Source organism: Pezoporus wallicus, unplaced genomic scaffold (genome assembly GCF_028554395.1).
Source record: "Pezoporus wallicus isolate ANWC-B61680 ecotype Strahan unplaced genomic scaffold, APGP_CSIRO_Pwel_v1 contig_1438, whole genome shotgun sequence".
Taxonomy (NCBI): Eukaryota; Metazoa; Chordata; class Aves; order Psittaciformes; family Psittacidae; genus Pezoporus; species Pezoporus wallicus.
In genome coordinates, this window is record NW_026638681.1 from 3,377,756 (window position 1) to 3,403,676 (window position 25,921).

General features: G+C 34.9%; 1 protein-coding gene across 20 annotated transcripts in view; it reads left to right on the top strand.

Moving 5' to 3' along the window:
* Window positions 1-25,921, top strand: part of DMD (dystrophin) — a 1,199,681-nt gene that overhangs the window by 1,000,736 nt on the left and 173,024 nt on the right. For 18 of the 20 annotated variants that reach the window (XM_057411860.1, XM_057411861.1, XM_057411863.1 and 15 more), the window contains 4 exons: window positions 2,470-2,642; window positions 6,268-6,424; window positions 13,878-13,998; window positions 14,658-14,926. In XM_057411860.1, the coding sequence (XP_057267843.1) occupies window positions 2,470-2,642; window positions 6,268-6,424; window positions 13,878-13,998; window positions 14,658-14,926 (720 nt within the window). Of the gene's footprint in view, window positions 1-2,018; window positions 2,134-2,469; window positions 2,643-6,267; window positions 6,425-13,877; window positions 13,999-14,657; window positions 14,927-25,921 lie in introns of those variants that run through there. The other 2 variants (XM_057411872.1, XM_057411871.1) reach the window with 1 other exon arrangement.

Genomic DNA, 25,921 nt, shown 5'->3' on the forward strand with positions numbered 1-25,921 from the left:
GCTTCTTTATCAGCACACACTTCCTGCATAGCTGTAATAAACTAAATTTAAGAGCATTCGAAGTACAGTACACACAGGTAATTTGGAATAAGGAAGACCAGGTCTTTAATACTAAGCTTTTGATAAGAGTACTTCACTTTTTGTATTTGTTGCCAATTTAACTAACTGTCCAGATTTGTTGCGATAACATATAGTATTCTGAAATAAAAAGATATGGCCTGATTTTATTTTTGGAAATACGTGTGTGTCAGGAGAAAAGCATGAAATGTATAGATTATGAAATGCTTATTCTAAAAACCAGAAAAATGGGGAAGTACATTTTTTTTTTTTAAATTGCGTTATGAAATGCTATGAGTGTATGTGTGATAAGACACTAAGAGGGGTTAGATTTGACAGCTTCCTACTGTGAACAGTTATTCAATGTACGTGTTTCACAGCACATGTTCTTGCTGACGAAAAGGCAGCTGTTTCCATTACCACCCTGAAACCTAAGAATTTTGTGCAACGGGTAGTTCATATTATAATTCTTTCATTCAGCAACAGATTTATCAGCTTTTAAAAGGGGAACTATTAGACCCATACAGACATTAAAAGTTGACTTTTTTACCACAAACTTTATCCTTTCTTACATATTGTGTTGTCTGTTTATATCATATTTGTGATACTTAACCTAGCTTAGATAAAATCTCCAAATGCATACATGAACAGAAAGAAATTTGGTAATACAGTATTTTTCAGTCAAGCAAACAAAAATGAAGTATGGCAGATGGAAGCTGAAGCTGGCAGCTTCAGGCTTGAAATTAAGTACACATTTTCAAGTAAGGGCATTCATACTTTGAAAGTTATACATGAATATATACTTTTTAAATGGAATTTTTTAAAAACAAAATTGCTTATTTAACATCAATAAATAAATACAATATTTATAATACAGTTGCATTCTGCAGTATTCCAAACATTCCTAACTACTTAACTGTTGGGATGACCATAGGTAAAGTAAAATAGTTGGATAAGAACTCCTGTACTGTACCAAAGATGTTCCTCCTCAGAATTGCTCCAAATACTATGCTAGTTATTGCTGTGCCGGAAACAGGTATTCAGTATTTGCAAATGACAGCTGGAACAGGAATAGGTGACCAAGGACAATCTACTCATGATTCGGTGTAGCTAATACTGCACTTAAAATATCAAATAAAACCAATTCAATTAGGAGCACACCAAGTAGGGAAGTCGTGTGCTCCCCTCCTACAAAGTCATCCCTCTAAAGAAAACTACAAGTTTCCACTGGGGATTATCTGTGATGCTCATTTAGCTGGGTCCTGTTCTCAAATGCCATAGATCATTTCCCCTTTCACACTTCATCCCCAGCACTCCCATTTTCAGGCAGCAAGAAAACACCATCAGAGATCTTAGTGCCCAAGCATCCCACGAGAAAATGCAGAGATTTATTTACTAGGCCATTTTCTTTCTGTCTTTGTGTACTTTTTTGTTTGAAAGTAGAAGTACTTTTGTGTCTATGTGGCTACTTACAGAGTACATGTGTGCTCATGTGTGTACATGTTTAAATTTTTATTTTTATACTTTTTAAAGAGCTTGGTTCAACCACTATTTTTTGCGAATGAATCTCACTTTGTGGATCTGCAGCATGCAAACATCTTGGAGAAGGGCAACCAGCATACAAAGGCTGCATTGAGTGTGTGGGCAGGCAGGAATGCTGGTACCAGGCAGCTCTCTAAAGAATGTTCTTTTGGCAGAAACAGCCGTGCTAAAAATGAGGGGGAAAAATGAATTTGAAATGTAGAACTAGCCCGCAGTAACAAAGTGATAAGAAAAGTTGGCTGTTCAACATGAGCTTCTAGTTGCATATTCTAGGTCCTTGCTATTCTCAGGCCCTCCTACAGCCATGGCCCTGGCCAGTGTTTTGATACAGCACAAAGTGGCTGTTTATTGCTACTGACTGCTGAGGCCTGTGCTGCAAAATGCATTCTGTCAACAGAATGTAAGTGAACTTGGCATTTCAAAGCTCAGCTGCTGCAGACGCGTGGATTTCCTGGAGTTGCCATGCAGCAGGACCGGTGTTGCAGTCCCCAGCTCAAACTGAAAATGTTGCATAGGAAGACGTATCATGTGAAGGTCAGATATACCTGAGATCCTGAGGGTTTTCTATTTGGTTGGGGGTTTTCTTCCCTCATCACCACATATCTTGTCCTTGCTTTGTTGCCTGTTAGGCTAGACTCCCAACTTTCTAAATTTTGTTCAGTATACCCCGTATGCAGAAAAGATCATTATTCAGTGCAAGTGGCCTTCATGTGAAAGGGAAACATGTATATCATAAATGGTACATAAAAGCACTAATCAAAATCTGTGCTAATTCCATGTTGCACTGAGGATTTTTCCACTTTTTTGAGAAATGATAGTTTCTATGGGTTTGGAAGAGCTCACTTGTATTGTTTTTTATTGCTTCCATAGGAACTACAGGCGGAAATTGATGCTCATACTGACATCTTTCACAATCTGGATGAAAATGGGCAGAAAATTCTGAGGTCCCTGGAAGGCTCTGAGGATGCAGCCCTGTTACAGAGACGCCTGGATAACATGAACCTCAGATGGAGTGATCTTAGGAAGAAGTCCCTAAACATTAGGTAGGAGCTGAATATAAACAAAAGCCTACACTTGCTGTGTAGGATGAAATGTTGCGTTTTGCCAGTAAAAAGGTTTAATTTTCTTCTGGTAGCACTATTTTTGTCCATTTTTAATTTCTTTGTGCTATTTTGAATGTTGGCTTAGCACTGTAAGAATGATTAGGTCTTTTTGGTGTGAAAATGATAGTAGAGGATTAGGATTTCAGGCATATGATGAGGTTCTGTAATTACAGAAGGAGTGATTAAGATGTTTAAACAGTAACTGTACTCTCTCTAAATGTAGGCTTTTTCTAGATCTCTGTATGACTTATCTACAAGACATGAAAGAAAGTGATTAAACAACTTGTATTTATGATAAGCTTTATTTGTAAGGCTACTATTTCCGCTGCAAAACTAAAAATAGCCTTGTAAGTGAGAAGATAAGTTATTTAAGGTGATAGCTGATGTGCAGAGTGTGGACAAAATTGCCATATAAAATACAGAGGTAGTAGAAAGCCATAGGTAGTGTCATGAGAGAAAAAATTCTGCTTCCAAGGAAAAATATAATAAATGCTAATGTTACAAATTATGAAAGGGAGGTACAGACTTCTATGGGCTGAAGATTTTGTTTCAAAAGAAATTGTCCAGGAAGCTTCTTTTCAGAAACACGTCTTTTGTAGGAGGCAGCCCAGCTCTGGCTGGGCTCGGACATTTTTTCACTTGCTCGCTTTCTGTGTGTTGGTAGTAGTTCAGAGAGCAACAAGTGGCAGAAGTGCTTTTCAAAGTAATGTATGAATTATTATCTTTTTTTCATCTTAGGCCCTGAGGGAGGGCAGTATGTGTAATGACAAAAATAATCTTCATAACATTAATCATTAAACATTAATCATAAATGAAGGATATGAGGTTGAAAAGATATTAGTAGCTAAAGAAAGAGACACATTCCTCCCCCCCCTTTTTGTTTTTCAGATACCTTTTACCTGTGAACTTGACAAAATGAAGCAATGTTTGAGATAAGAAAAACAGTCAGTTGGCCAAATATCAATAATTAAATATATGGTACTTTCTGTCTTTCAGTTTTTTGCAGTTTCGTGTATCACTGCCATTAGTCAAGTCAGAAATAGTAACTAGTTGTATCACAGTGACTTCTTGCATTAAACATTTGAAATAACAGACATGCTTGCTTCCTGCAAAAGGCTGAAGGTGTTCAACAACTTATTGATTATGATAAGAGACAATTCTTATCTTCTATGACATTCAGTTGAAATGTTGCTGGGCACCAGACTGAATGAACAGGCTATTCTCAGCCTACCTGCTTGGAGCTATTTCTTCCCATCACATGGTGTTGTATGGACTTCACAATGCTTACACAAAGGAGATATAAGAGTAGACATTTTAAATGTTCCCCAGGCATCAGTTTAAGAAATTTCTTTATGTAGCTTAATATCTAGACTGCTGAAACAGAAGACCCATGCCATTCCTCAAATTAGGTGGGCATTTTTTTCTAAGTCTGGTAAATATCAAGAGAAACCAAATTCTTTTCCATTATTACATTTCCTCTGTTTGGATAACTTAGCATAGTTTAGCCTAATAAACATTTTTTTCTTATAAATAACTCATTTAAAAAAAAAATTTTCTATTATCTGTTTTGTCTGCACATGCTTGAACACAATTATGAGTAGATGAGTGTATGCACTCATATGAGTTTAGAGTGTATGCATAGAATGTATACTAGCATGCACATATGTAAACATATATTCCCAAAGCTGAAGGAAGGGCAGAACAAGATGAGTTCCAGGAAAACACTCACCAAACTGGGAGTCATCAAAGCACAGTAGCAGTAACAAAACCACTTTGGGTCACTTTTTGCACTTTTACCATGTAAAGCCATAACTGGGGAAGCAGGGAAGAAAGTGAGGACTCTAGTGTTTCCAATTGCTGCCCTTCTCTGGAGAAGGTAAAAGCTTGCTTTTACTGAATAAACTTGAGAGACAGGAATTAACCTGCTTCAGAATTTTTGCTCCTTGACTGCATCCACTCCAAAAGCTCTGTGGTCCTTGCTCTGGTTGTCACCTCCTGCAACTCCCCACGCCACATCTCTACCTCTCTTCCCCCCTTGCTGCTTTCAGAGGCATCCTGAAGCTTCCCCAGCCTTCATTGCCTGCAGGGCTGACCTCCCCAAGCAGTGTGTGATGTGAGGCAGTTTTTCCCCAGCTCACAGCTGCCCTGTGAGAACAGAGATCAAAAGACAGCATGGTATATGTGTGTCCCTCCCACATAGCCTTTAAGTTTTAAAAAAGAAGAAAATTTTCCATGAGCTCACATACCAGAGCAGCTGAGCTTTCTGTCAACCTACAGTTAATCTGTCCCTTTCCTTTCTCTTTCGTTGCCACTCCGATTTCCTGGTATAAGAGGTTAGAAAAAAGACAGGATCTGTAGAGCATTTCAGACAAATACAGTTGACTTCACCCTCAACTATTCCTCATTTCCATATCTAAACTAAGTGATAAGGTCTGCAAAACAGTGAGTCCATATTTATCGTATTTCTTTGTAGACTATTCTATATGGGGTATAGGAGGAGAATTTTCACTGCCAGAAAATATGTGATTTTGTGTGCAATCACTGAAAAAGAAGAGAAATGTTATGCAAACAAAGCTGGAAGTTAAACAAAAAGAAAATCTGTCTTTTGTAAATTTTATCACTTTACTGTTACACAGTACAGGTTCTTGATTCAAATACAGTTTGAATTGCTGCATTACTGGAAGAGAATTAGGAATTTCTTCCCAAACAGCAATTAAAAATTAGTATTCGTAAGTCTAGAAAGACAAAATTTTAGTGTGCTTTATCTATGGTATAAACAAAGTTGAAGATTTGACCGGTTCCATGATGTTTCAGTTGCATATTGTCTCTCCACAGTTGCTGAAAATTAGTAGCTCAATACTTGATCCGAGTATTAAAAAGACACATTTACACATACACAGAGGAAATATTTAGAAGATGTCCTTATGATGGAGATCTTGTTTGCACGAAGTAGCATTCTGTCTTTTAATTTTTCCAATGATTCAATTAGTTTTATTCGCACCTGTGTTCAAATGGCACAAACATTTTGGTAGTGTAAAGGGATTCTATCAGCTTTAACAATTTCCTCATGACTTTTTTGGGAAAGGATGGAATTGGTTCTTTTACCTAGAATGTGAGCATTAATCTTGTGTGTGTTTGAATCACTGGTGTGGTGGTTTAGAAAAATGCTTGCTCTTTTCTGAGTTGAAACGTTAGTTAATTAATCTCCTAGTAATCCTCAGGGATGATTAAGTTACTTCCATGCTAGTCCTACATAATATTTGTGCACCTTTAGTGAGATAGACAATTCAGCACTGCTGAAGAGGAAAACTAAATTTAAAAAAACCCAAACAAACAAGAAACAAACAAGAAACAGAGACATGGGAAAAGAACAGATGTTTCAGGCCAGGACTGTGGAACCAAATTTAAATCTGTGTTGCCAGAAACTAATTCAAAGCTACAGAAGCTATTTAAAAGTCATTAAGTTAATGAACCACTAAGATCTTTCTCAGTAAATAAGCTTGTACTATTAGGTTTTTATTATCACTGTTTTTGAATATATCTTATATTAAATACATGCTTTCAGATCCCATTTGGAAGCCAGTACAGACCAGTGGAAGCGTTTACATCTCTCTCTTCAGGAACTTTTGGCATGGCTGCAATTGAAGGAGGATGAATTAAAACAGCAAGCACCCATTGGTGGAGATCTTCCCACTGTGCAGAAACAGAATGATATTCACAGGGTATGGGTTTTTTTAAAAGATCTTTCAGTCACTGCTTTTTGTTTTGCAGGTTAGTGTTGCATGAAACTGTCCTTATTGGGAAAAGCAAGATACACTTCAAAATATATTTTAGAAGCAATTAAAACTGAACTTGCTTAAGAGTAGTAGCTATGATTTTCAAACACAGTTTAGAAAGTCAGCCTTTTGGAGAAGGGAGAGTTTGCTACCAGCTGTTTCATAGACCTATCACAAAACAGCTAGTTTTCATGGCCAGAACAAGTAATAATATTATTTGAGGGTTAAATAATTAGTTCTGATATTTTTTCTAGATCAGGCATTGAAACGTAATGTTTAATTTTGTTTTGAATTAGTTTTGAAACCCTATTTTTATACTGGTTTTGGGAACTTCTGTGAAAAAAATAGTTGATACCAGCTCTAATGCACAACTGTGTGCACCCTGAACCAACTGTGATAACTGACTGTAATTATCTATGGATCAAACTAGTTTCATCAGGAAATTCTTATGGAAAGGCAATAGCAGAGCATTGTATGGGGACTGTTCTGGACTAAGCTATGTAGTAAAAAGGAACCCAAATCCAACACTTATATGGGAAGTTGTGGCATTTTTTTAAAGCCACCAAGTGAAAAAAAAACCAAAAAAATACAATACTGCTGAAAAATTCTTCATACAAAGATTCACACAGTTTTTTTTTTGTAGTAAAGTTATACTTTAAGTGTGTTTCATGTGTTCAGTCAAGTTCACATCTGTCTGATGTGAACTTACTGTCTGCTTTCAGGCAAATAGCTTATAATTTGCTATGCCATTTCAGTCTGTTCATGTCTGAATATGAAATCACAGTTCTAGTACCTCAGTGGCTGCTTTTTAGTGGTGCCATAAGGAAACCCATTAGGGATCTGGTGTCCTGCAAACATAAAGGTGAAAAATTGCTGAATGAAACAGTAAGTGGGGAAACTGTTCTGTGAAGGAACAGGGAACCATGTGAAAGGTAATTGAGAAAGCACACCCAGCTTCAGCATGTAGCAGACTGATGGGAGTTGGCGACAGTATGGTTTTTCAGGGGCCTGTCTTTTACCTAATGGCTGAGAAAGCCAAAGAGAAATATGAACAAAAACCATTTTGCTGTCATTGCACAATGCTTTTTTTAAGATAATAGATTAGATATAAGGAAGAAGTTCTTTACGGTGAGGGTGGTGAGGCACTGGAATGGGTTGCCCAAGGAAGTTGTTAATGCTCAATCCCTAGTGGTGTTCAAGGCTGGGTTAGACAGAGCCTTGGATGACCTGGTTTAGTGTGAGGTGTCCCTGCCCATGGCAGGGGAGTTGGAGCTAGATGATCTTAAGGTCTTTTCCAACCCTAACTGTACTATGAATCTATAATATAATGCTTTGCTGCAAGGCACAGCTTGGTCATATTTCCTAGGTCTTCCTTTTGGAGAAGTGATGTGTTGAATGTGTCTTTCTCACTAAACTTTACTTGGGACTTCAAGCATTTATCACAGAAACAGTGAGGCCAAGAGATCCGTGACTTATGGAGCACCACCAACCCTTTTTACCTTTCCTTCCATGAAAGTTAAGATATATGAAATGCCTAAGGTTTCTGTTCTAGCCAGGTGTCTTTAGCAACTTCTATAAAGGAGTTTTAAGCCCATCAGGATGAAAGAAACAATGTAGATGTTGCTTTAAAACGGCATGATATTAACTCAAACCCCTTATTCAAAGACAACTCTCGAGCCAAAGCAAGACTTGGAGAAAGATTTGTGTAAGATTGTTACTACAAAATTTTTGTCATCTGAACAATATTTGAGTGTCTGAAAACATTATCTTTCCTCTTAGATCAAAGAAAGATTTTTTTAAATCTAGATTGTTTCTCATAAAATGTTAATATTTGATATTGTTCTATAAGCTATTTGAAAGTTTCCCAGAATTCATCATAAAGATGTCAAGCCTTCAGTAATGGACTAAGTGATCTCTCTGTCACTCACCAATCAATGGAATTGCTTAAAACTTTTAGGGATGAGAAGTGTTGCATAAAAGGTACCATGAATATATGCAAAGTGACTTTAAAAAATAGATCTTCTTCTAACTTCCTTTTGATCATCTTCTCTGCCACATGCTGATACATACAGACACAAATCTATAGTCTCGTCAAAGCTAGAACATTTTAGTTCCTTTTAGAAATATGGCTTCTTTTCTTTTCCTGTTCTACAGCACTTCACTAGTTTAATGTAAGGCCTTTCTAGTTGTAGCTATTCTGATTCCCTGTGAAAAGAGAACAAAACATAATCCATGAAATTAGGTTACCCTGTCTGCTCTTCAAATATTTCTTGCACAGAAGAAAGGAAAAACAGCCAGTGCAAAACTCTGTCGACTTCAGGTTGTCTTTGTGAAAATCTGTGTTTGCAACTTGGAGGTTTTAAACTGGTTTTGGGGTGGGTTTTTTGTCCCTGGACACTGCGGACTTTCTCTTAGAGTTTCTTTTATAAAAACAGACATTAAAAGGTTGTATCTGAATGAACAGCTTAGCTTATTTCTGAACATAAGAAAAAATGCTTCTAAAAAGGCTTGTACCACAAGTGCTGAACTACCTACCTTAAAACTAGAATACAGCACTGAAAATCTCGTCTTTTCCAAGAGTTTTGGACCCCTGCTTAAGAACAGAACTTAGCTCTCAGTGTTGGATGTGAAAATGAAGAGTAGTTGAATTTTGTTCTTGAGAAAAAGAATCACCTGACTGTTCATTTTATTCTCCTGAATGTCTGTTCCAAAAATCAGTCTTCAGTAAACAATTTAAGTCTCTACCTTATGTGACCAATCTTTTAAAAGACCCAAACTTCCAACTTTGGTCTTATATATCAGTATAACACCTTTCCTTCTGTGAAGGATTGTTTTTGCCAGGTAAAGCCAGAAGCGAGCCTGGGTAAATTCTACATTAGAGAAAACAAAAAGCCTCAGCAGGAGAACATTATTTATAAGCATTTTAACTGACCGCTCTTGAGAAATGGCATGATGAATGCAAATCTGATTTTATGCCTGAATCCTTTTTCTAAAGTGGTGTTACAAACTGATTTTATTATATTTTTCCCCTTAAAAATGTAATTTAAAGAAAAAAACCAAACATGTTTAACCTCTCTATAATTTACAAGGCCAACTGGAATGCCTCAGACTTTCATTGCAGAGATGAAAAGAAGTTGTTTCTTATCATTGGAATACTTCTATTTGCCAAGGTTGGCTTTAAAAATTATAAGAGTAAGATTTAGATGAAGATTTCAGGTGCTTGAATCTATGCCAGAGGAGAGCTTGGACTCAACTGAGAAAAGAGATATCAGTGTGTCGTGGTTTAAACCCAGTCAGGTAATTCGTTCGCTCACTTTCCCCCCCTTTCTTGCCCTCCCCCTGCTCCCGGAGGGACGGAGAGGAGAATCGAAAAGAATGCAACTCCCACAGGTTGAGATAACAGTTTAGTAACTAAGGTATAACACAGATCACTGCTGCTACCACCAATGATAATAATGATAAAGGAAATAACAAGGGAAGAGAATACAACACCTCACCACCAGCCGACCGATAACTCGCCCCCAAGCCCGACCAAGCTCCGACCGATACCTCCTCCAACCCTGCAGTCTCCCAGCCCTTCCGGCTAACTCCCAGTTACATCCTGGGCATGACGTGCTGTGGTATGGAATACCTCTTTGGTCAGTTTGGGTCAGGTGTCCTGTCTCTGCTTCCTCCTGGCTTCCCCTCCTCCCTGGCAGAGCATGAGGCTCACAAAGTCCTTGGCCAAACCAAAACATCCTTGTTATCAGCTCTGTTCCTGAGCTGAAAGTCAAAACACAGCACTGCACCAGCTACCAAGAAGGAGAAAAATGACTGCTACTGCTGAACCCAGGACACAGTGCAATCACTGTTACGTTATAAATGTGAGGTGATTTTTAGACAAGGCAATTTGGAATTTATCCTAAACACACCCACATAACTGCTTTTTCTTTGAAATTATATGTAGTGTGGGTCATTTTGTCAGTTTTTGGCATCTGAAGAAATTGTGTCTGTGCCAAAGTCTTAGAATGTATTTGTATGTGTGGGGGTGTTAGTCAATGACAAAAATGCTGCTGTTTATCAAAACATTATTTAATTATCTTGCATTTTTTGTTGCTTTACTAAGCATAATAATAATGTTTTATTAAAATCATATTAATAACTGTGTACATGTTACAGTTAATCTAAGTTAAGTAACTTAGGCATCACACAGATAGCCTGCTTTTACTTTCATTCTTTGAAGAGCCACCATGTCTGCTGTGTATGATTGTATTAACAGCATAAACCGCATTTATGATTATAGATTCATAAATGAATGAATATAGATTCATAAATATATAATTCCCTGGAAACCCTTTCACATCTATAACAACAGTGCCTGAACAGTACAATTCCTGCTTCAACTTTTTCTGGTGGCACAATGGAATGTAAAACTGAAGTAAACCCCAATTTTTAAAAAGCATTCTAGTTGCAAAACATCTTGAGTTAATTTAATTGCACTCTTTCTCTTTAAAATTCATTAAAAGCAATAAATATCAGCTATTCTAATAACAGAGATTAATGTAAGCTTTACTAATGCACCTCTCATTGCGTTTTCATCATTCGATTTAAACAACCTGTGTTTCTCCATCTAAAGAGATTTAGGGACACCCATGAGGAGGCAGTGGAGGTCTGAGATAAGCTAATCAATATATGCATTATTAAAATGGTGGGAAGAATGCCATTACTGCTGCAGTGTTGATGACAAATAGAGATGCTTAAATAAAGTAGTTTACTTTTTTTTTTGTCAGGTCATACATTATGCGCATTCGATTTCCTCTACAGTCACTACGAAGTGTGGAAGAAGTTAAGGAATTCAATGAAATTAGCCTGAAATCATTAGCTGTAAATTAGACATTTATTTAGGCTAATTCTGCTTTCAGTGATATTCTGCTTAATATCAAGATGTATTTTTCAGGGCTCCAGATTTTTTTTTTTTTATTATTATTTTCCAAAAAAAAAGAGAAGATGTCATTTATTGCTATTTATGATTTTTGTTGGTAGGATGTACGTATTTCACAACAAAACTTTAATCAGAAAAGCTGGCTTCGTACAGTATGAACCTTTTTGGAGTGGGATAGTATGAAATGAGCATTCATTATTTTTAATGCTGTTCTGTGCTACGCTGTAGCCTCATGTTTTTTTTTATTTCCTCCTTTTTAAATTTCTTATACTGAAACTTATTTTAACTTAGTAGAAGTCTGCAGATCAAAACTAGAGAAGGCATTGAAAACTGTAAATAGGTCCCAAAACCATACTGTGTACTATTTTAAAACTCAGGGTTTACAGACTATAATCACATCAGCCAGCTCCAGAATGGAAAAGCTGGAAAACGTTTAACACAGTAGCTCCTTTAATAAGTGAGTTATCCTTTAATAAGTGAGAAGGAGATTCTCTGTTTGTGACTAAATGCAAAATACACAAAGTCAGAAAGTTCTCATTTGTGTTTCTCTGTTGTTTTGAGAAGATAGATAGATACGATTCCTGCTCACATACCTTGTGGAATGCAGTATGCTAAAGGGTTTTACCAGTTCACAATCACAAACATTATGGTCAGTTCTTGGCCTCTTAATAAAAAGATTTTTAAATATTTGTAGTAGAATAACAGTCATTCCCTTAAGTTTACTTCCCTGAAATGTATTAAGAATTTTTTACCTGTGAGTGCTCATATCGTAAACTGCAGGTATGATTCTCATTAATAGTTCCGTTAGGTGTTTCCTGTACAAAGCATTTCAAATCAAATATAATTCAAAGTGTAATGAACTTTTAATATTGAATTTATAATTTTTCATTAGTTTACATAGAAACCCAAATTTTGTTTAATAGTTAATTTAATTTAATTGGTGAATTTATTATGTTAGAAGTCTATGTAATGCCTGTGCTTTATAAAGAATTTTCTAATCCCTGGAGTAAAATATCTGTTTTTCACTCATGGCATATGACTCTTCTTTTTTCAGTGTTGTGTTTTGTGTTACACTGTACTATAATTATCTACATATTTACCTCTGTGTTACTTGAAAACACTATGCATTCAATATTGTTTTATAAATAGAGAAGAAAATGTTGAAATAAAACAGTGTTTAAGGACCATTTAGGTAAATCCAATACAACATGTAAAAGACCCAGTGCAACACGCAACCAACCCACAGGCCAGGTTTCATCTGCATTTCTATGTGGTGAACATCTGGATTCAGATTAAAGGAATCTTAAATTCTCCCTAAGAAAAAAAACAAAACAAAACAAAACAAATAAAAAACAAAACCAACAAACAATCAAAACCCAAACAAAACCAAACAACCAAACAAAGGAACCCAAAAACCAAAACCACGGAGATATGTGTACTTTCAGTAGACTGCCAAAACTTTAAATACCAACCTTGAGAGTCTTCCTCACACAGTCATTTTAAAAGCAGGGAATATAAGAGAGGTAGTAAATGGAGCTGTTGCTGGATGAAGGAAAATGTGAAGAGGAAAGAGGAAGAAAAGGCAAGAAAGGAGACAGGTGCCAAAAAACATTACAGGAAAGGAAGAGGTAAAAGGGAGAAATACAGTTGATCTGAAAAGGAGCAGAATACATCACATCACCAAGCAATGTTAAAGATATGGGAATTGATAATAAGTACTGATTAAAGTAACTAGGAATTATCTATTTCATAAGAACTAATTTCTGCTCTTTAATTTTTACTCATGCATGCCTTCATCTAGGCTAGATTGTATTTCTGAACTTTCACCTTGGCCTTGATTCTGCATGTCAAACATCTCAGTTCATGTAATTTTGGAGGACATGTACCTACACTAACACTAGAAAAGAGTGCTACAATTTATTATATTGTAACGCGGTGGGGTTTTGTTGTTTTGTTTGGTTTTTTTTTCGTTACTGATTGTTACAGGTTAAGATGTCAATATCCTTTGGTCCTTTTTTTCTTTTTTTTTTTCATATGATTAAACAGTTGCCAGCAGCAGTAGCAAAGTGGTAGGTAGCCATGAAACACATTGCATTTACCTTCACAATGTGGTAAATCTTGCTTTCAAGAGCTCTTAGCTATGTTGGTGTGATCCAATACACAGCCAGCAAAAGCTTTGCACCATGGAGCTTAGTTTTGGAGTTGGCTGACAAATCAACAAAAGGGATCCCTCTTACAGTGAAAATTTGATCAGCAACCTTGAGTACTTTGCAGTATACTGGCAGTAGATTTGCTCATTTGAATATAATGTGATTTTAGGTTAAGCAAAAGCTGATTATCTCTTTTACATTTTTTTGGTAGCTACTTGTAATATGCATGGAAGTTGTTGGAAATTTTGTTCTAAAATTGATGAAAAAAGGGACAGCACTTGGTATTTCATTATATATCCACTTACAATACTTTTGTTTCATCTCTCAGACTTTCAAGAGGGAGCTGAAAACAAAAGAACCTGTTATCAGGAGTGCGCTTGAGACTGTGCAAATCCTCTTAGCAGAGCAGCCTGTGGAGGGACTGGAGAAGCTCTACCCAGAACCAAGAGGTAATTGAAGAAAGAGGGTAATGACACATTGCTGGAAAGATCAGTGATGGTCAGAGTTGATTAAATAAATTCTGCCAGCCACTGTGAAAGCATTCCATTTACACTCCAAGCTGAATTTCAGTATTCAGAGACTAAGCAAAAAATATAGATGAAAGAAACCCTTAGCAATCCTTCTGAGCACTGTGGCACTAAATAGACATGCATATTTATAAGCAGATTTTGAAACTGACTTTAAACCTTCATGACCTGTCTATAACTGTAGGCCCATTTGAGGTCTGAAAGCTGCAATTTAACTTAAAATTTAACTGTAGTCTCAGTACTACAGATACTCCCAAATTTACTCAGTTGCAGCAAAAGATTCCCAGTGATTAATATTTATGTATGCACGAACTATTTTTCAGGACACAGTTGACAAACTTTTAGCTACACCTTGCATGTTTAAAAATGCCTTTATACAGTTAAATGTATATTTTTGTGATCTGTATGGTGTCAAGATTTAAATTTGTTAAGAGACTTTCAAACAAGAACAGATAAAATAAATTTCAAAGGAGTCTTTGGTTATGAACAGTTTCTTATTGAGCTTTGAACTTACCCAGATGGCAATTATTTTTCATCTAAGACGGAATATGTCTTAAAAGCCTCTTACTTTTTACATTTAGAGCTGCCACCTGAGGAAAGGGCCCATAATGTCACAAAACTTCTCCAAAGGCAAGCAGATGAGGTCAGAACTGAGTGGGATAAGCTGAATCTACAGTCTGCTGATTGGCAGAAGAAGATAGATGACGCTCTTGAAAGATTGGAGGGCCTTCAAGAGGCAATGGATGAAGTGGACCTAAAACTACGCCAAGCTGAAGTGTTCAAGGGATCCTGGCAGCCAGTAGGGGATCTACTAATTGACTCTCTGCAGGATCACTTAGAAAAAGTCAAGGTATGTGTCAGTATGTCAGTATTTCTGAGGATGAAGTAATTGATTCGTTGTATGAATCCCCAGATCAGAAATTATCTTTGAAAATGAAAAATTGTTAGCTTTATATCATAGTGATTTCTATTTCTTTTTAAAAGTACATAAAAAGAATTTTATAATTTCTGCAATTAAAATGGAATGAAATTACCATTGAGAATGTATAATGCTTACACTGGTAAAAAGCACTACAGGAATGTGTAAATATCCTCAGCATACTCACTGTTAGCTCAGAAGATTCAGTTAGCAGTAAAGAAAGCCAAAGAGAACAGATAGAAGAGTACATGATAAAAGTATAGAAAACAGATTCTGCTCTTTATATTTATTATAATTTGTGAGTATGATGAATAAATAATTGTGTCTATACTTTTAGAGTAGAACTGAAATAATTTAAAATCTGTGGTTTTGTTCTGTCATCACAGTGGTGGCATTGGCTATCTTATTTGATAACTAGGCCTCTTAACATAAGGTATTAAAAAAAATCCTGGAAAACCTGTCATTATTTTCTGTAACTTAATGCTTATTTGCTTTTAAGGGTTGTTTCTTAAAATAATTGCTTATTGAGCAACTCATGAGGACTTGTCCTACTTCAGCATGACTGTCATGGCCAGGATTCCTTCAGCTAGAGCACAATAGAGACAGTTGCCATTTTGATAGGAACGAAGTGCCTCTGTTCCGTTCACATAAATGAGAATCATCAGTCATTTTGAAAGAGACCTGAGCTGACTGTTATTTTCTCTAGTAGAACATTAGGATCTGAGAAAGAGGAAATAGAATGATACAGCAAGATAAAATAATGGCAAGAAAAAAATACCTTTAAAAATCAAATGTATTTCACAAATTTCACAAGTTTTAGTCACACAGGAAGTTTAATGAGTGTCCTGTACAAATATTATACAAGAAAAATTAAGTACCTGGTACCTGATGAACAGCTGCATAATTTGTTTATCTTCATTTAAACTCATAAGTCTATAAATTCTCAGAAAGTACCTTCTATTATGGCCATGTTTTTTTTTTGTAATTCTGAAGAAGATATTCTGACAGAAACACTGAGTCCCTGATATTACTGGAAAACAAAGAAAGTTGCTTAATTGTAAAGCTGTGACCATAACTGTTGACCCCATAATTATCTTGCTGAATCCTGTTACTTTTAAAGATATATATATATATATATATACATATGTATATAAACTAATCCATCCTAGGGGACATAATGAAATGGTAATAACAGCCGTGACAAAATGCAGGAGGTGCTATTAATTAATAGATGTCTGTTTATTCCTTCTGGAGCCTTAATATTAGGGCTAGACAGAAACCAAGACTTCTGTTTCAAGTTTAAAATTAGATGCTACCACCTACCCCCCCAATTTTTATCTAATCTTTACCATAATTACTTAAAATATTTTTAATATAGTCTATCATAAAACCATACCATAAGATTATCAGCTAAATGGTAAATGAAAGAGCTGTGCAGGGTATATTCGTATCCTTATGAGCTATAACTTTTCATTTCATATATGGCAATTTTAATCTGCTAGATGCATGCATATGACAATATTGTGCTTTCATCACTTTCTAAGTAATCATAATTAGCTTAGGTAATATAAGAACACAATAGGCCAAAAACTGAAAAATATTAACGGTGTCAGTAGTACAATAATTGTCCTAAAATGAACTGTCTAGAAGGTATGTACTGCTCTAACAAATATAATTCCAACATAGATACTGAAGACAAATGTGTATACTAGCTAGGCAGTGTAAGTGTTTGTGAAATTAAAAACTACCCAGAAAGCTACAATTGTGTCTGCAGTATGAAGGCCTATATAAAACTGTGGGTTTGGGATCTGTAGGTTTTACCTCAGTTATTCATATTTATGGCATTCATATTTTTTCTTAGAGTGAAATCTATTTTAGAAAGGTTGCAGATTAAGACCAATAATTTATGTAACCCTGAAACAGAGCATATACATCCTCAAATGTTTTCAAGTTTGCATTTGCTACATGTGAACTGGCTAGACTATAGAAACTTTGATCTTGATCCATATTTAGCTAAAGTATACAAATACTTAAAATATACTCACAACTCTAGCCGTAATTTCCAGCTTTAATTTTTCAGAATGTAAAAAGCAGGTTTTAATGTCAATATAATATCTGTGACATGAGCAATAAGACATTTTAAGCCCATTTTTCTGGTGAACTTATTTCTTAGTTCATTTCGGATTTACTCTCTTGATACGTTTAGATGTAACAAGTATTACTATCTCATTAATAATGATCAAATTTAGTCAGTTTTTCTCCTCCTTCCCTTCTTTCGTTTAAATGAAACCTGAACAGTTGGGAAGTGGTTTGTGCTTCATTTCCCGTGGTATCAAAGGTGGAAGAGAAAGATTATACTTTGGCTACTTTTGGACAAGAAATGGAGGCAAATCTTGGCCTTTCTATAAAATGTAGCCCACGTTTATTTTCTTCAGAAGACTTTAACAACTACATAAAATAAAATTTCATTAACAGTATTATATTCATAGTTACTTGTATACAAAATTGTTGCTTTGAAAGGAAATTAACACTAAATTAATTACTAGTATTTTGCCTGAAAGATTTAATAAGGTTAAGAAAGCTAATATGGGAACATTTATGAAAAAGGGTATGTAGAATTGACTCAAAGCATTAGCCAGGTAAGCGGCAGTGTCTACTTTGCATACATTAAGAAAATGAAGAACATCAATCTGATTTTAAAGTGGAGGTCCAACATTGGAAAGACTGAAGGGGCAAAAGAGATTGGTAAATGGACAAGTGGAGGGAGGGGGACGAAAGCTCCAAACTGCTAAGCACTGAATTACTCCTCCTACATCCTAGTCACCTTTTACAGTCTACAGGACCAGTCCTTAGCTCCAAAACTGTAGCAGTCTCCCAAAGTGATGAATGCATATGAGAATGGATAATGGGTTAAAATCTGTTGTGTAATTTCTCATGTGCCATTTTAAAACTTACCTGGTAATGCTGAAGACGGGGAGAATCACTCAGCTCTGCAGATTTTAGATGCCTTTCATCTGTTATTTGGCCTCTATAAAGTGGTTTAACACATGGTTGCTACTGTTTTCTTATTGTTCTTAGTAAATGATTCTATTAAATGTTAAATACTTTTCCTTTGTGAATGTTTCAATTAAAAGGTAAATTTGTTATGCATCTACCATATCACTAGTGACATATGACTACTTCAGTTTTCCATCATACACAGCACTGTAAATAAACAGCAGAGCCTCTAGAGTCCATGGAGGATATAAGTCCTTTCTGATATTTTTTTAAACATGGAAAAAAAAAAAAAAAAAATTGCAGTCATGTCTATGCTTTCCCTAGTTCAAAATACAAGCCCATATGTCAAGAACACCAGCCAAATAAAAGCTGAACTGCATAATCTTTTTTTCAGTTAATGCAATTCTGTTATAGAATGATTTGTTCTTCTTCATTGTCACATAGAGGGCACCTCAACTCTATGTGATGATTATTAACTGTAAGCAGGAGAGCAGAATTTAGTGGCTTAAGTCTTGTATTTCCTCTGAGCAGTTTTCATCAGTCTTAATCTTGCTTCTTAAGAACTGGTTGTTGCTCTTGCAGATAACTTTTACAGTTATGAATAAAGCAGTGGCAAGAATATGAACTTTGTTATATAGATTATTGATTTTAATGTATTTAATGTAACAAGTGTATTCACAAAGGCTGTGTCCTTTTAATTATTTTCACAGCCTATTTAGAATTTTAATACAATTTCTACTAATTATTTTCCACAAAACTGTGAGAAAAGACAGAAATTCACAAGTACTGCATAAGTAACCCTTTTTCTCTGAGATGTCAGTCTGAATTATATGCTATTTATTTCAGACTTTTTCCTGCATTATTGGCAGTTGTAACCAATTGTATGTCACTGACAAATGTTCACTGGAAAGTGTCAATCTGAAACTTCTATCTAACTTTCAAACTGAGCACAGTTTGTAATTATGTGTAGATCAGAAATTAACTGATCTGCTCATCCCCTACTCCAAATTAGCTTTCTATATGCACTTAGTTCTTTTGTCCTTAGTCATCTCTTCTTTAAATGAGACAACAAGTAAGACAACCCCTTAAGATAATTAGCTAAATTTCAGTTGTGTTCATATGTTCATTTAGAAAGAAAAGAAATAGATTTGGAAAGGTTAAAATACCGTATTATTGCAAACACTTTAATACTAGATCAGCAACCTCTATTACTGGAGAATGAATGAACATAGGCAGTTCATTTAATGAAAAAAAAAAAAACCTTTATGTATTCTTCTGTACTTAATTTTGGTATTGTTCAGCTACTGCTGTGCTGAAAAGAGGTATTGCAGAAAAGTAGACTCTTACATTGCTGTTATGAAGGAACTGTGCTGACAGCTGCCTACAATGGAGATTCTGAGAGCAGAGTGATTTGCTGAATTTCTAATTTGTGTTCTCATTCACAGAAAAAAAAAAAAAAAACAAACTTCCAAAATTGTTTGAAATGCTTAGGAAACTGACAATTTTTTATCTTTCCTGAAGAAAGAATGATTTTTGTAAGTTCACATACAGGAAAATTAATGAATGGTACCTAAATCCAAGACAATACTCCACATTCATTCCCTTCTCACAATGGAGATATACACTGGACATGAAGAGATCAGTTGTAAATAAATCCATAGAAACCATACAAGAAATAATTACCTGGAAGATCAATGTATTGAATAACCAGAACTTCCAACCAGCTAGATACCAATAGCATTGCTAGATCCATGTTGAAACAAATAGGGGGCAGATTGTATTGTGATGCATATGCTCCTGTTATTTTTTTCCTAACATAAAATTAAGCTATGCATTAAGTTAAGCTGTCAGAACTCATGCAGTCCAGTCTGTAAGATAAAATTATGTTACACAGTGAATTTTGAGATTCTCCTTATTTATAATTTGTTTCTTAAAAAAAAAAAAAAGACAATAGGGGTCAGAAATAATATCAACAGCATATCACTGCTATTTAGAAGTAAATTATCTTGCATGGTACTCTGAACAAACTTGGTCTTGTTCCACTACAAAATCCTACATTATCTTCTACATTATTTGAAGCCCCCTTTTTTACCTAAAATTTCTACCATGTGTAATTACTTTTTTTTTTTTTTATACACAACACTCACTGGTTTCTCTGCTGTCTACATAAATTTGACAAGAAAATTTCTATTTAGCAGAGTTTGTAGCAGGTAAACCTACAGATGTGGCCCTAAAGTATTGTTTTCAGCAGTTTCAGTACTCAGACTAGGATGTATTTTGACAGTTTACAAGGCTTACCGTCCACAATAGCTATACTTCCTATTATTTTAGACCTAAACCCACCAAAAAGTACTAAAGCATTCCATATACAGAATTTTAAGTGTGAACAAAGATTTGATTAAATATTTTTTAATTATTTGTACAGTTAAAAGATGACAGCATCTATTATTTGACAGCTGAATAGGAAACTGCCTGCAGTGTAGGAGATGGAAGTATTAAGGTTTTCTTCAGACTACAACTGAAGTAATTACCATTGCAAATGCTTCTCAAGTTTACCATTTCATACATGTCATTCTATGATAGAGTCACATGATAATTATGATGTCTTCTTAGACTACTTTGAAATGCGTATACATTTTTTCAATTTAATTTGAAGCCAGCTATCACCACCAAAGACTATAATCAGTCTGAATTGTCCAATTTCCTTTAATAAGTAATTTAATATGTTCTGTGCTAGACTCTGTGATTTTTAAAAAATAATTCACACATAATAGCCATTTCCTCCTAATTCATTTGCTAGCTTTCCAAAACCCAAAACATCATCCCTGAGAAAATTAATTACCTCTATATGACTGTTTTATTGCTAATGTAAACTAAACCATCAATAACGTATATCAGAACATAATAAACTTTATTTTAAAATAAACCAAAATCTTATTTAAATTCTCTGGAACACTTTGACATCCTATGGATGTGCTTATTACACATAATATTTTTTGCAAATTTAAAATTTTGTGTAGCTTTTTATGATGAAAGAAAGCAATATTTGAAGTTTATTGAAGTCGTTAATGGGTCAACTTTCAGGTTGTAAATCATCAAAGACCAGTTGGGTAGCCTGGTACATTGGTTTTACCTTTTTTATTTTTTTAATACTTTTATACTTTTTATGTATACTTTTATAGCTTTTTTTTTTTTTTTACACCTGGTATATTGTTTTTACCTTTACCTTCTTTATACAACAGGGAATTTGGTAGGGTTGTTTGGTTGCCACTCCTGGGGGCAAGTTTAGTTTTCTAAGGTTTGGTTTAAATACAAAATTAAGTTAAAAACTATGGAGTGCTTCATCATGCAGTTTTACCAGCTGAAGCTATTTCTGCTATGCTTCTTAGCTTGCAGGAGATGAAAGTTACTCAGTTGTGTCCTGTGGTCTCTTAATCTCATTTTAACAGCGTATAAATCAATTTATTTTCTCACATGAAAAGAAATACACCCACAAGCGGTTATTTAATATGTAATAGTCATGTATTTGCAACTGATACAAATTTAATCTAAAAGTCTCATCTGTGTTACTTTGTTGCTATGTAATCAGTCACATAAGTTTGGAGAATTTGTCATAGCTATGTCAATAGCCCATATCTAAGCCCATTTTAAGCAAACCATCATTCCTTCTACTGACTGCTTTTTTGCAATAAGCTATACATTTCTGATATTTAGATACTACTGCTTTCATTATGTGAGTGTTTTATGGAGTATAGAATACACAGGAGTTTTGTCTATGTCAAGCTACCTATTTTAAGGGAGAGTACAAAATGTTTTTTACATAGGAATAATAAGAAAATGACAAGCAGGCAGAGAGGTGAAATCTTAGATTAGTCTTTTAAAATTAAGACTGCCCTTTACCATGCTACTTATTGGAAAACAGTAGCATAACCAAAACATTACAGAAACATTAATGTTCCTCTGCTAACAAAGAACAAACAACAAATGAGTATTCTTTAATTAACTTTTTTTTGAATCATAACAGCTGGTGTGAGAAGCAGCCTCTTGCAGACCACTTTGCGAAAGAACCAGCAGTTGGGAAAGAGCTGCACCAGATTTCACCCAATTTGTACCAGATTTGTACTAATTGTTTTAACAGAATTATTAATGTACAGATTAACTATTTCGTCTTTGATTAAGGAACTTTGGGCTAAATAATACTGTTAACTTTTCCCTGACAGTAAGTGTGGAAAAATGCCAGAATTCTAAAGAAAGAAAAAAAAAAGGTGACAAGTAAAAAGTGGAAATCTTTTCTACCTAGAACACATTTTGGTAGAACATGCTATTATTAGATCAACAGATTTCATTTAGAACCAAATTTTCACTTGTATGAACTCACCCTGCTGCTTTCAGTGGGAGTTCAAATGCACATCTGCAGACAGAATTTGACTTTTTAAGTATTGGTAATCTCTGATCTTGGTTTCTGATAGCCTGCTGAGGAAACTGACTAATACATGTATAAAGACTTGTCTGTCATTTTGTGCGTCTGAAGTTCAGAATTGAGGTCAGACCAGAATTTTCTTAAGGAGATTGCTCTTTTTCAATTTACCAGAAATAAGAATGGGACATGAGCTTTTAGAAGGAGAATCAAACATTAATGTTTAAGTACCTAAGTGGCATGGTTATTGCAGGGACTCTATCATTGAACATGGCTTTTTGCTTCAAGTTTGACCGTATAAACACAGTACATATAGATATTAATCTGATAATCAAGTATTAACATACCCAGATGAATGACATTAAATCAAAGATGCTCTTGAATTGCTGTGATTCTGTTCTTCTTTCTCTAATAACCTGGAAATATAAATATTTATCCAAGGGAAAAAAAATAAAATACAATCCAAGTAACACTTTTTACTATGGGACCATTTTATTCAGCCTTTCCTAAATGACTGTGGCTCAGGGAGGTGGGTGGCTAAAGGGAGCAAAAGTATATTCAAGGAGTATTTATAACAGAAATCTGATCTTCTATATATAGTCTGCTATTGAAACATTTTTACATAATGGGAAAGGACATACCAGCAGTGAATATAAAACCAGAGACATTTATGTTCAATGAGACACAAGAGGAGGGAAAAGGGAGGAGTGTTAGGAATGAATTTTAATGTTGTCTACTTTCTTTGAGGATGAAATTTTTTTCCATGGAAAGAAATCTGCCGGTATTATGTTTCTAACGAAATATTTTCTTAAACCATTGGCTCTCCAAGTCCTGTTGTTGTAACTATCTCATGTGCAGATTCTGTAATGATAATGTTACTACGACATCAGCAAATCAATGAGCAAAATAAAATCAATTTATCAAGCTCATATGCTGGTACACAGTAATTATTTAGGGAATAAAATGAAAGTTAGATTGCCTGGGATATATATCAGCAACCCATGGTGCTGTACTTTTCTCATTTTAATCTTTATATATTTAAAGCCTAATAGAATTTTATTTCATATTTTCTGTCCAAGTTAACCCTTAATAAAACCTTATAAATGCTACTTGGCACTTTTATAGTGCTCCTCGTGTTCCAGGTAGTATGAGTTAGTCAGCTTCTTTATGAAACTGTAATAGATGGAATATTATCCCCGATTTACAAATAGGGCAGTTGAATCAGTGAAACTAATTTGTCCAGATAACAATGCCACTCAAAGTATTTTTATCCTCTTTAGCTTTGCCTGCAAATTATTTTATTTTAGCTGTGTTTGATTATTGAGAGGATTAAGAATGACAATTATCATTGGTTTCAGCAGGAGCCACAGCTACTCATTTCCCAGAGCTTGCTCTCCCTCAAAACATAGCAGGACAGTCTGCCACCCAGATGGGTTTCAGCCTGAATGCCTGTGAAGGGGAGTGCTGCTCCTCATGCATCTCCCAGCCTCTGTCTGACATTGCCATAAAAACCCTAGACCTGTTTCATTTTAAAATTTTTATTTAACTGTCCCCTTTTCAGCATTTTATTTTAGTATTCTTTCCTCCTAAATAAGTTTAAAAAGTAAATTGTTCTCACTTATGTTCTACTAAAATCTACTGTTAGAACTAAATTCTCTTGTTTGATATTGTTGAAGGATGGTCTTATTAGACATAAAAGGTCTAGATTTCCACCTCAACATTTTGACTTGGAGTTTCACACATGCTCACTCCCCACACATTATATAGTAGTGGAGAAAAGGTGAAGATGGGAATTACAATATTAGTTCAAGAATTGGAAAAAGCTTTCAGCAAAACACTTGAACAGTCAGTCTGCATTCTTCTGGAGGTTAGAGACTGGATGGACTGTAATAACTCCTCTCATACTTAAACTCTATGAAAAATTTTGTTCCCCTTACTACAGGTATCAATTACCAACTTTATGAGGTTAAACATTATGAAATATTCGCACTGTATATTTAAAGACATGTTGGCATATTGTAAGTAAACTTGATCCTTCATGTTGGTAGGCAAGAAAATAAAGATTTAATTTTAAAGTAAAATAAAGATCTGCATATGCTTTTGTTAGAAAAAGCAGCAGGAGTTTCTGATGCTTCTTGTCTAAATTGTTTTAATGTTGGTTGAGTGTCAGAATACAATCTGTGAATCAGTAGTGTCTAAGCTAAGTTTATGTATAGCCATGCAAAGAATCTCTATTTTGACTCCTGAGCTACAGTCTGCCTGCTGATGTCTGAAAGCTTGAGTTGTTTTCTAATATCATGACACAGCTGTTGTTTCTGGTTAAAACTGCTTTCCTTTTTTGTCAGTGAAATACTACATTTGCCTTTAAAACAGCGTGCTAGTTTACAACACAATAGAGATTTATATTGTACTAACTATTTGCTGAGGACAAGAATTTCTGTTGAGTCTCTGCTACCCGAAAGCGTACCTGTGCACCTGTGTACTTGCCTTTTGGTAAGGTACATGGATTATTCAATGTTTTATGTTTCGATATATCTAATATGCATTGTTTGGAAGGTAACAGAGATAAATGATGTGTTATTAATGGTTTAAAAACAGGTGCATGTATATCTTTTAAAGTGACATTTTAGCTTTAAAAATGCTAAATGAAACCATATTCAGGGAAAAATTAACTTTGTAAAAATTTCCTTCTATATTCTTTGTCCTTCATGTAGTGTGCGTTAGACTTTCAGATTACACTTTGAAATACTTCAAGTTATTTACAGTTCCTAGGCACTTCATCTCTTGATTGCCAGATTGGCTTCTTGGTTGCAAAGTAACTGAGTAACTTGACTTTAATTTTGTGGAAAAATTGGTACAGAACTGTTTATGAACACTTAACAGTGATGGGCTCTGCCATGTCACGATTATAGTTGTTCTAATAGAGTGAATTACAAGCTAAGTTTGCTCAGTTACTTTTTCTCCTCCATGGAGGAGAACGCAATTTCAGAATAAATGCCAAGGTTTTATCTACCTGTTCAGGGATCATAAAAGTGCAGATCACATGATGAGTTTAAAAATATCACGTCAAGAATTCATAGTAACAAACTGATAAGTGCTTCAGGATGCATCCATTTATCTGTGTGCTTCTGTTTATAGCATAAGACACCCTAATAATTAAATATTTTTTTCTTGATATAACATTGCTACAAATCATTTTTCCCTTGAAAGTTCAGAAAAGAAAAAAAAAATAATACCTGACGTTAGTCTGTTCTTCATTTGTTCTATTCAAATTTTGATATCCTTATTTTAAAGGAAATACAGAGTTAGTTTTCCAAAACGCAAGAAATAACTTTTGAAAAAATGCAACGATTTATCAAATCCAGAACTACAGAATTCAGAATGGGATAGGGCTTAGAGGGCATTTGGTTTTCTTTCTTCCCTGATATCTTCTATTTGAACTATTTTTACCCTAGAAGAGGATCTATATTCTACTCAAGTGCATTCTTGCTTGGTCATTTCTGAGTTTATAA